The sequence below is a fragment of the Pterocles gutturalis genome, unplaced genomic scaffold (assembly GCF_000699245.1).
Source record: "Pterocles gutturalis isolate BGI_N339 unplaced genomic scaffold, ASM69924v1 scaffold2755, whole genome shotgun sequence".
NCBI classification, from domain to species: Eukaryota; Metazoa; Chordata; class Aves; order Pterocliformes; family Pteroclidae; genus Pterocles; species Pterocles gutturalis.
This window is the reverse complement of record NW_010137930.1, coordinates 4434-16942: the sequence shown is the minus strand read 5'-3', so window position 1 is coordinate 16942 and position 12509 is coordinate 4434. Positions and strand designations below refer to the sequence as shown.

Genomic DNA, 12509 nt, shown 5'->3' with positions numbered 1-12509 from the left:
AAATATGCAGAAATGTTTTGAAGTAGACACAAAGTCTCTGTAGTGGGAAAAAAAAAAAAGAGATCATTGTATTCTATTATACTTGCTACATCATTCTGTTTAATAGAGAAACTGAAATTTTAGTTTTGAGTAACCATTAAGTTAGTGACTATCATCATGTCTGATAATCAGAAGCACATGGCTGTCATGGATTCTAAAGTAACAGAAATTATACTCTTTTCTGTTGGCAACAGAGCTAATAGTGTCTAGCTAGTGAGGGTTGGTTTTTTTTTTTTAACACAATGTCTTAAGTGAATTTACTTGACTCTTTAGTCCACATATTACTCAAACAGAAGTTTTCCCTATGAAAAAAAGCTTTCTGCACGCAAATACCTGTATCACATTAATTAGTGCCTCACCATAATATATTCAACGAGAACACATGGTACCTTTTTCTCAGCAAAAGTGTAATATTGCTAAGACGTAATTTTTCTGTTACTGAGTTTACAGAATTAGTTAGCTAAATCTTAAATCTTCGCAGCAAATGCTGAAAAAATTAAAACATTAAAAATATTACATAACATAAACTGAATGTATATTCAGGATCTTTACATATTTCTGAGAATCTCAAAGTCCAAAGCCATCTGACCTTGTTCTTAGAACAGGAACTCAGCAGCCAGAACTCAATACATCAGCTTTAGGAAGACAGCTTTCCTAATGTTTTTTCCAGTTCTTGGGGAAAGAAACCAACCAAACAAATCCACAAACGTAACTCAACAAATACTAACTCCTATAACTATAAAATACAGTAATACTAATTGGATCTGGAAGAGAAAATCTGAGAGCAGCTGAGTAGCACATTAGTACACACCACTGCTACAGGCATGGGCACCCCAAGTCAGGGCTTCCAGAGATGAATTCAGCTTCCTCCTTCCCCATTGGTTTGCAAGGAAAAAGCATTTTAAAACAGTTTTTCCTCTCAGCAGCTTTACATTGCGTACCAAGTATCACAAAAGCAATTACATCACCGGCATTATTTCAGTAAGGGATTTAATTTAAAATAGAAAGTGATGTGTTACCAGTTCCCTCACTTTTCCCAATATACAGAGGAACTAGAGAAGCTGGAGCAGGAGAGACTGGCACTGGAAGCTACCATTAAAGAAAATGATTTTGAAGAAGGGAAAACTGGCATCTGTGGATTCTTCAGAAAAGCCAACATGCTCAATATCTCGAAACTTGAAACAAAAAAGGGTAAGTTACAAAATGGCAACTTCTTCCCAACCCTTCAATGCATCATATTTTCACCAATGTGCAAACTGGACTTTGACTCTAAGGCCAAAACTTCTGAGCCACACAGAAGCCCCTGGAACAGGACGTACTCTGTGCAAACCTGCCTTGGTGGCCGCAGCCTTGTAATGCAGAATAGAGGGAGTGTTCTCTGCTGGTAGGACAAGCTACCTCCTATAACACAGCTTCCCCTCCCCACGCACCATTTGCTAGATGAGCTTCTCAGCTCAGCTTATGTTGAATTCTATTTGTCAAAAATAGCACATGGTTATTAAATTTTGAGGCATATAGAACAAGTTGGTTTTTGTTTTGTTGTTTTGTGTTTTTTTTTTATTAGGGTGTTTTCAGTTTTTAAACAGAGGCCTTTTTTCCTCCTCTTTAAAGAAAACAGGAACATATGCACAATATTCAGGGAACAAGCAATCTCACTTTACTCAACGTACACATACACACACTAACCCAGTATCCAGATAAAAAACAGGTAAAAATAGCCCTACTGCTCTATAGTCTAAGCACAATTTCATAAAAACATACAAATTAAGGTGGTAAAAGTAGTGAAAGTACATATACAGTGTGCTGTCAAATAACTAATTAACACATAGCTTAAATGTATAGGTGATGGAATGAAAATTACATTTCAGATATAGTAAAATGATACAGAAATACAGACAGAATTAAGGGTCTTATTTCACAATTGCTAGGGTGTAGTGATAATGGCCCACCTGAAGCCATGTTTGTACGCAGACAAGTATTTTCAGAATTTTCACCTGTAGAGACTATTACATCTGGCTGTGCATGCAACTCCCACAGGTATCAAGAAGATCTACAGACTGAAAACATAAAATGCCATTATTCTTTACTTGGCAGACTTCAGTTTATTTTGCAGGCTTCAGTAGAAGCTATTTTTATAACAAATACTACAAGAATATACACCCCTGTTTGAACTACCCTTTTTGATTTAGTTCAGAAAGGCATAAAGGAAACACATATTACACACTTTGGTTCTATATATGAGATAGATGATGTTAATAAATATCCCTGCCTCTCCGTTTCGGTTATACATTCATCCTCCCCGGAGTTGTTGCATCTCCCAGCACAGATACTAGAACTGTAGAGGAAAGCCAATAACTGCTTTAGAACTATCCGGTCCATGCTCTAGAAAGACAAGAAAACCAAACAAAGCCATTTCAGAACCTAGGAGATCAGAGTCCAACCTCTAAAGAAGCCTGCCTGCTCCATTTAAAATACTGCTCTGACACAGCCTCTTTGAAATCATTGAAAGAGAAGCAGTAATTAAAGCCACAGACTTCAAAAGATGGAATAAGAGAAGATATTGTTAGCACATAGGCAAGACTGTACCTTTTAAAGCCAGCCAAGCAAACAGCAAGAATCAAAGTTCATTTTCAATTAACAACAACCCTCTCAAGCATAGGGAAGTTGCCATGTCTGCTTATGTTTTCTGCCTTCCAGTCTTAGCCTCACCTGTCCTCTCCCCGTACGCTGTTAGCTCTCTTTGTCCACCATGACTGGGCATTTCAGGGAGCTCTGCATTTTACAACAGACAGCTGAGCTTGTAAATGATGCAAAATTATGCCATTTACTTCTAAAATCTATCAGATATTTCCCAACTGCTTTTTAAGGCCCCAGTGAATTTTAGGTGAACTAAAAAGATCCAGAGAACAAATAATCAGATAATCCTTTTCAAGATCATATAATCAAGTGACAGAATATTACACAAGCTTTGGTTCCTGTGTGTACTGGTATATGAGAAGTCCATAGCATCTGTGCTGTCATTTTTTTTCAGATTTTAAGTATAGAAATTATGGCAGAAACAGTTAATTTTCCTTAAGCTTGCTTTCCACTCTCCAAGCTACTTGTTGCTACACTCCACAGAAATCCTTACACATTTTTTCTTTCTCATTACAGAGAGCACCATTAACACAATCCAGTCAATGCATGTGGGTGAATTCAATCAGAAGCTGCTAGAAGCCAGCACTCAATTTAAAAAGAAACAAGGAAAAGGTACAATTGACATTTGGTGGCTGTTCGATGATGGAGGTAAGGAATTTGAGTAAGAACCACAGGGAGAGAGATTTCTGTGTTACCAAATATAAAAACAGACTTGGGAACTTGCACAAAACAGTTTTCTTTCAATCTTAGGTAGTCAATTTTCTGTCTGGTTTAAATGTTTTAAGATTAACTTACGTCCTACACTGCCAAAGTGCAGGACAGAATTTTTTACCACACAATGCACTAATTTGATCTTCCTGTTATTTTATATGTTCTTCCAGGTCTAACAATCCTAATTCCTTACATTCTGACCATCAGGAAGAAGTGGAAAAATTGCAAATTAAGGATCTTCACTGGAGGAAAAGTCAATAGGATTGAAGAAGAAAAGCTAGTGTAAATATATTTGTCTCACTGTTTAAAGAGTTTGAATTGATGCTGCATATAATGCATACACAACAGGAAGCTGGGAATTTCTCAGCACAACTGGTTTGTTGTACTGTGGGCAGCATAAAAAAAAAAAGAGATGTACTTGATAGAAAGGTGTTGAGCTTTTGGCATAGCCCTCAAGGCTCAGTGTAAATGGTGATTACCAAAGGAAACTCACATCCAGCAATTTTTCCCATTAATAGCTCATATTCCCTTCGCTAAGAAGAGCAGACTGCACTCTGTAATGAGAACATAATTAGTTTTATGGGATTTACATGAGATTGTCCAGCTAACAGTAAGTGAAATTGCACATGAAGCTTCTCATATGCAAATATCACGGACAGATAGCTCACATAAATGTGATTAACCGTGGTAAAATGTAAGGATGCTAAAGAGCAAGTTAATCAACTTTAAGACCAAGTTCATTTGAGTTACCTTTTTTAAAAAAGTCTAGATTTCATAGTCATAATTCACTTTCAAGCAAAGGAAAGGTACTAATATAAACTTATTTTTCTCATCACTGGATAGAGCACCATTCCTTCCAAAGCACTTTACACACCGGAGGCACAGCCCTTTCACCAAAGGTAGAAGAAGGCCAATTTGGGAAGGAAGTCAGTAACTGCTTAACAAAGAGCAGCAGCACCATGCAGTGAGTTAAAAACAACATATCCAACCAAAACTCCAGTGGAAAACAAGTAAGATGGGTGCAAGGACAGGAGTTAGAATTTAGCCAGCATCACTAGGCTTATGACACAGTGCCTCCAAAAGACAGCTGCCACCGGGATGCTCCCTTAAGCTTTTGCTTTCACATAAAGCAAACTTTACTCCACTGTGGTTTTGTCAGTTGTAAGGATTACTCTAAAGTTAAATACTTCTGTAGGAGAGATTCACAAGTGTTTGTACAAACTATTCTTATCACTGTGTAAAAAAAAGCCTTACAGCTGCTCAAGGACACGCAGGGAAGCGTTCTCTGCTCCCTGTCCACAGTCTGCCCAAGCTTGGCTGTTCAGGAGCACAGCTGGCTCCAGGATCTAGGCACTCAAGCCACCAAATTTTGCTGAGAGGAAGTAGGAAGATTTGACATCAAATGGGATTTCTCAAACCACGACAGATCACAGAGGCAGTTCTGGCACCTGTGTACACTTCTTGTCCTACAAAAGCCAGAGTGAACAGCACGGTCAGTACAGTTGCCAAAAAAATTACTAGTTTATCTCCAAGAAAACAACATGTGTATGTATTTCTGACTAAACACTAGCTTTCCTCAACAGCATATTCCACCCACCACACACAGTAGTTCTCAAAAAGAGAAAAATCTGGAGGCCAGGTGGCTACTCCATTCCTTAGGTAGATATAATACAACATCCAGGTACAATTTAATCCATTGTACTTCCAGATCAGAAATTAAATTTCTCTGGAATTTTGCTAACATGTAACTCCTGAAATATTAAAACCTTTCCACAGAAGTTGAGACTTTGCTCTTTTTGGTGTTCAAAACAAGGATTGCCCCAAGGGACATAAAGATTTATATAAGCAGTATGTTCTTATTATATAAAGAAAGAAAAAGTAAATTCTCAGGTCAGAAACAAATATGTATTTCTGTCATGGTTTCCTCCTAGGAATTTTCTGACCTTTTCAAATTCCAAAGCTTACACACACACACAGACACACACACAAAAAAAAAAGTTCCCAACTATGCTTCAACCAAAGGCAAAACTGACCTAACTAAACTTCTCTAATCTCAGCACAATCACACACAAAGCTATAAACTACTCCTCCTGCCAATTGAGGCAGAAAAGCAAAGTATTTTCTTTTATGAAAATATGCAAAGAAAACATATGAGTAGATGAATATAAAATCAAACATGAAAAAGATTCTTCAAGTATTGCACATCGACCTTCTGGACCAAATTTTCACCAACACATACACTACTAGTGTTGTGCATAGAATTCTGATACTAATAGAATAATAGAAGCCTTCTCTAAGTATTGGAGAATTCTGTCCTACTTTTTTTTAAATATTTTTTCTTTCATAATTCAAGCCTTTGCATATACTTAAAAGTACCATTTTTTTCCCAAAATGTAAACACCCTTCCCTCTGTCTGCTGTTCATTTCCATTTTTTGCGATTTTCATCAATCATCAGTTAAACGAATTATACTACAGAAATCACATCAATACAGTTCTGTAACTGGAAATTGAAACACTAAAGCATTTAAAGTAATTTGTCTTACGGTTAAAGATAATGAGACAACTGCGTTTGATATCTTAACTCATTTATGAGGGCTTTTTTAATGCAAGGCTCTCAGAAATATAGTGATAAAATTTTCTCTTTTGTTTTCAGGATGGCTTCACTTCTAAGCAAATTCAGAATAAAATTCGCTGATATTAATATCATTTGTGATATCAATACAAAGCCCAACAAAGAGAGGTAAGAAACATTACCAAAATCCATTATTTAGCAGCAGGCCTTTATTAGGAGCTTGTTTCTTTTACGCTGATCATTAAAAATATCCAAAACACACCACAAAGAATCACTGTCACTTTGTTGCAATCATTTTCCAAATACCTAGAGTGGGAAAAAGAACCTTTTAACAACCACAACTCAAAGGGTCAAAACTATAGGCACCTTTTTTCTTTATGTTGTAATGATAAGACTTTTGATAAAGACCAATTAGGCACCATACTTATAAGCCACCAGATTTAACAGGCATTTTATAATGGCTTTTCATATCTATTTAGGTTGCAATAGACTTTGCTTCATCATATTATTATGTCAGTCACAGCTCTCTTGTAAACTCACCATCTCTGCCAGCTCAGTTTTCTGGGTTTTACCATTAATTCATAAACTCAATGTTTTTCAGGCCAAACATAATCATATTTCTCCTTTCCCATGAAAACAATATTATAATTCTCCCCTATCACTAAAATGAAGGTTCAATGTTTTTTAAAATTATCTACAGAATTAATGCTCTTAGACAGAGGATAGGAAGTTGGTAAAACAGTGCTCAGGAAGCTCCACCTCCAACTGCATTAGCCAAACAAAACAAACCCCCCCCCAAAAAACCAACTTAATTTCTTTGCTTTCTAAAACATATCTCTATATAAATCACCTATTTCGTCTGCTTTAAGCAGACAAGAGTGTACAGCAGGTTGCTCAGGGAATAACTAAATCCTAACTCAAGTTATAATATTGCTCTTGGTCTTAAAGATCCTCTGAAAATGTTCTCATCTTGCTATGCCCTCTTCCATCCCATCCCTTACCCCCCTCTTGTGAGGTCCATAGCTATTTCATAGTCAAAGGGCTCCTCTTCTCCACCCAAAATCTTCCCTCTAAATTCAAGTGCAATCTCAGGTTAGTCTCAATCTTTCGTTGTCCCACTTCTCCACACACACATAACTTTGCAAAAACAATATTAGATTCACCAGTGATTCTGCAATGCATTGGAGATTTTGACTTAGGAAATGCAATTAAAGAATATAAAGATTTTATTACTAGATACTTAAAGTCACTTATTAGTGCTCTCTCAGTTAAGACTTTTTAATTATATAAAGAACTGTGCAGAATACTTCTCTTTTTTCCAGTACTATGCAGTGATTTTACATAAATAAAAGCTATCAAAAAGAATTTGTATGTCAGTAACATAAACCCCAAACATATTTGCTGCATCAGCACCATCTGAACAGAACAAGTGAATGTTGTGCCAGACGTTTGCTAGACCACTATGTCTCTCTCCCAGCTGGCATCCCATTTATTTTACTAATAATAAGAGGATTATAATTATTTTACATACTGAAACAGGCAGTAAGGATATTGACAAACTCTCTGGCAACTTAGCAACAGCAACGTTAAATGCTGCATGTCACAGCCTTTAACCCATCTCGTGATTTCTTGGCCATATAGCGAAGTCCAACCTGTGCCCAGCCTCCTGTTTCGCTTCACAGTGAGGCCTGGCAGCATAAACTGCTTATAGAAACACACTCACATTAATATAAAAGAAACTCCCTGGGTCTCTGTGGGATGAAAGAAACTTTCAAGAAGGAGACAAGCAGGGAAGTACAGAAGGATTATAAGCTTCTCCATACGATGACAGTCTAAAGCTTCAAGAAATAAATTGACCCTGGCTAGCAGAAAAACACTACAACAAATTTAGAGAGAAAATCTGTGGAAAAGTTGGGAAGCAAACACAAATCTGAGCCCCTATAGCAAAAAAACCTACAGCATTTCCTTCAGCCCCTTCTTACAGGTGATTTATATCACCTGTTTCTCCATTTCAGTAAAACTGCATCAGTCAGGTGATTGCTCCAGTTAATCCTAAAAAAATAATAAAAGCTCAGTATTTGTAAGGAGACCCTTATCCATTGTTAGCATCAGTAACCAACATACTGCAGTTTGGAGTGACTGTAGAATTCATTTCAGTACTTTTGCTATAGCTAGGAAAACGCAGAAAATTCTCTGCAACTGTAATAGGCCAAATGCAGTGTTTAATGATCCTCAAATAACCTTTTAATTATCCTCAAATAAGGCCAACACATTGAAGTGGCACAGATATAACTGGGGGCGCAATGTAGCAAAGAATAGTTAAAGATTTTGCATGTTTTGCTACAATTATAGTCAGTGCAGCCCATAATACACAATGTCATATGAAATAAATTAGTGAGTTCATACCCTGCAGCAAGGCCTCCTTCATAATTCCTGTTTCAGCTGGAAATTCTTTGAAGAGATGATTGAACCATATCGCCTCCATGAAAGCTGCAAAGATATAACAACTGCTGAGAAATTAAAGCGAGAGGCTCCATGGAAAATTACAGATGCAGAGCTGGAAGCATTCAAGGAGAAGGTAAAGCCTTGCCTACCTGTATACATCTGTAACTTTTCTTACACTCCAGATTTTTGAAGCGATGAGTAAGAAAATGAGAAATACCAGATACGGAATTAGAAACATGACACGTACAAACCTGTATTTGATATTTACAAATTGGATTTATATTGTAAATACTGGAGAGGTGTGTTGTGATTGCATTATTCAGCACTCTGTAAAACCTTGGCATGCTTACACAGTATTTTCCAGGCTGACGGGAAGCTCTGCCCACATCAGAGCCAGCCAGATGAAAACCACCTCTGAACCAGAAGCCACACAGAACTGTGCTGAGCCTGAGCTAATTACATCTGCCGAGAGGTTTATTAAATGGCTCCACTGTTCTAGAGCTTAAACCTCTTTTTAAGAGTGCAGTTTCAAACATTACCATTTTGGGAAATGAGAACTGAATCCAGACCCTACAACTGGCTGTAGGAATTTTTCAAAAGGCAATGTTTAACATGGATTCTTACCTCCATGGCAGGGTGAAGACTAAACCTGCCTGCAATGCAGGAGCTCTCCCACTGTTCAGAGGCACTCTAAGGCTGATATTGGATAATCCCCTGGGTGAATTAGAGCCTGAGCTGCTCTTTAATTTTTTTTGAAAATACCTTTTTAGCAATGAACCACCAGGCTTCATCAGGCCAGTGCCAAAAGGATACTACAAACTCTTCCACTCTTACGAGACAAGTTCTCCTGTAACTCACAGATAATTAACCTAGCAATTTTATTTATGGTTCCTGATGGATTTATGGTTCCTGTTGGATTAACCTGACTGCACTGAGAGTTTAGTTATCTCCACTTTATGATGCTGGTAACTTCCTCAGCAGAGCAAGGATAGTGAGTCTGAGCTCAGAGCCGCTAGAGGTCACAGCCTGACATATTAGCATAAGCTGAAATCAATGGTGAGTTAAGATAAAACACTATACTACTGTCTGCAGCAGCTGGGAAGCAGACTGACTGCTCACTGTATTACCCTTTTCATAGATTTGATAACCAGCATAAAGTCATGGCAGTCAGCTGTGGGCAGAAAACTTCTGAAGTGCTCTCAGCATAAATCATCAAAACCCAGGAGACAGAGCCCTTAGAACATCTCAGTATAAAAGACAACAGGAATATAATCCCAGATGGACACACTTCTGTGCAGAAGCAGTGAGGATACAACAGGGAAAAAAAAATAGGTGATTAAGCTTGGTCTTGTCTAGGTCACTAACTAAAGAACCAGAAAAAAACCCATAGGTTGAAAGCAGTCAGCAATATGAAAGTGCCAAATCTCTCTATAAAGTAAGAATAGCAAGAAAAAGTTTAGCTTGCACACCTAGAAAGACATATCCCTTATCTTCACAATTAAGGCAGTTCTACGAATTTTATGGAGGACATTACAACAGATTTAAAATGCAAGAGAAAAAAGCCTGGCAGCACGGATAAAGGGTGATGTCATAGGATGATTGTCAACAGATAACAACCAGATAAATTAGGATTCTTACTTACATAACATGTGTAAAAGAACAGCAAAATTTCTGTGGAGAAGGAAAACTCAAGGTCTGAATGGAGAAAAAACAGCTTTTTACCTTCTCCAGGGAAAGAAAGAATAATTTATAAGACCAGTTAAGACACATCTATCTCCCATGCCACAATCTCCTGTACCCAAACCTGCCCTAATCTCTTGTTCCTGTGGCTTCTGTTAAGTTATAAAAACTTTGAGGGCCTGAGCCTGACCATAAAGTAATCCTGTCTGAATCTCAAAGTAGCAGCCATTTATGCAATTTGTAAAAGTCCACACAAATACACAATACAGAAAGCAGCTAAGTCTTACTGCAGACTCCCGGTCTTTTGTTTAAGAGGTGAATTTCTGGCAAGGTGCTCATTTACACACCAATGTTCACAGCCCTGCCAGCATGGCAGCTGGACACTGACAAAACAGACGAATTAATATATAAACCGGCATCAAACAATAGCACAAAAGAGTCTCTGCACAGTTCCCAAACAGTTCTATTCCATAGCCAAAGAAATACTTAAAGACTATGTCTGAGCCAGCTCTGGAACTGTGCCAGTACAAAAATAATCCCCATCCCCAGGAAATCTTACACAGTGAACAACTCTGGCCCCCAGGTAACTATACTAATCTAGAAGCGTCACTTAGCCTCATATTTTGCCGTCTCTATCACTCTGGACCACAGAGTAGACCTGACTTTCAGTGCTGCCAAAGCAATAGCAGAAAATCTTGTGGGCAATGGTTACTGCTGAAGACCGTAAGGCACCAGAACTGAGGATCACTGACCTAACTGGGTTTTTTGTTTGTTTGTTTTCCCCTTGTTTTGTTTTGTTTTAATCAGAGTTACCGCCAAGTCCGTCTGAATGAACTCTTACAAGAGCATTCGAGGGCAGCGAACCTCATTGTCCTGTGAGTTGCAAGACTTTTGTTCTAACTTGGAGAATAATGTGTAAAGGGATTCTGGACTAGAGCAACAGAAACACTTGTGTCAATTCATTGAGGGGAAAAATAATCTTTTAAGTACCTTTTGAAGGACTTGCATCTGGATGTTTCTCTGGGACTACACTGAATATGAAACTTTCCTAGTAGTTAAAACAAAGCTCTACTCACAAAAATGCATCAAGAACGTAGTCCTCACATTCTAATCTACATGTTGAGTGTTACACCTGCTTACTCACCTGCAGAAAACACACATTTTCCTTTAATTTCCACCAACTATTAACAAGTCTAAGTTAGAGAAAAGATTCTTTTGGTTTGCACACAATAGAGTTGTTAGCCAAGATCTACTTGGAACTATGTGACACTGAACAAGGATGATGCAATTGCATAAAGAGGCCACCAATAATATTAAAAAAAAAAAAAAAAAGAAAAAAGAAGCCACTTTCACAATCAGTTTTTAGTTAGAGCATATAAACCTCTTTAGCTCTATTAATTCAGTCTCCAAAAAAGGGGGTGATCGGGTAATGTTTACCATAAATCAACGCATACTTTAAAACTCCCATCTCACAGTAATTACAGATGAGAAAATAAGCCGATAGGCTGCAAAACTGTGCAAGTACTGTGTTTCTATCCTTTCAAAAAATCATATTATATGTGGGTTTTATGACCCCAAAAATGTTTTTTTACCAGTTTAGGATTACAATCACAAGCAGTCCATGTCCAGTACAACTAGTCATGTTAATGGCACTAACCAGGTGAGCAGGAGTTTGCAAAATTAAAGCCTAACGATAGTTTTGTGCTTTGTAAGATTAAAACAATCATGTAGTCTAATTATGAACATTGAGTTGTATCTGAACAGCTGATGTTTTCTACTTAATATTTAGTGAGATGCATGCTACCAGGGCTACCCCTATCTTCATCATGTTAATTTTATTTTTCCCTTTGTCTAAACAGGAGCCTTCCAGTGGCAAGAAAAGGAGTAGTGTCTGACTACCTGTACATGGCTTGGCTAGAAATTCTCTCCAAGAACCTTCCTCCAACCTTAATGGTCAGGGGCAACCACAAAAATGTACTGACTTTCTATTCTTAGACAAACACCAGGGCTAGAATATCCCTTGCTTGATTTCAACACCTACATTTTTAATGGCAGAGGTTTATTAAAAACACACTTATGTAACACAAATCTAAAGCTTAACTAATTGATGGGAAAATTTTTCAAAAATCCAAAGCAACACAGTGAAGAATTAGGAAAAAAAAAAAAAAAGTAGTCAATGGTCCCCTGCTGGTGTTACACTCCAGTACAGGAAAAAGAAGGAAAAGCTACCTTTATATATATATATATATATCATGAGACAGCAAATATTTTGAACACATAAAGAAGAAATTCCACTAATTTTAGAAGGTATCGAAAATGCTTTTGGTATTTATCCTAGAAAGCCAAATTTAACTGCTACAATACAAAAAGCATTACATCTATAAATACGTAATTCTTTCAAATTGCACGGTATTAGCTGCTAAT

The 12509-nt window shown here is 37.4% G+C and overlaps 1 protein-coding gene across 2 annotated transcripts in view; it reads left to right on the top strand.

Annotated features, from left to right (window-relative positions):
- Positions 1-12080, top strand: part of SLC12A1 (solute carrier family 12 (sodium/potassium/chloride transporter), member 1) — a 45966-nt gene extending 33886 nt beyond the window's left edge. For both annotated transcript variants that reach the window (XM_010082752.1, XM_010082751.1), the window contains exons 20-26: positions 1087-1230; positions 3193-3324; positions 3558-3669; positions 6042-6128; positions 8403-8538; positions 10893-10960; positions 11945-12080. In XM_010082752.1, the coding sequence (XP_010081054.1) occupies positions 1087-1230; positions 3193-3324; positions 3558-3669; positions 6042-6128; positions 8403-8538; positions 10893-10960; positions 11945-12080 (815 nt within the window). The remainder of the gene's footprint in view (positions 1-1086; positions 1231-3192; positions 3325-3557; positions 3670-6041; positions 6129-8402; positions 8539-10892; positions 10961-11944) is intronic.
- The last annotated feature ends 429 nt before the right edge of the window (positions 12081-12509 follow it).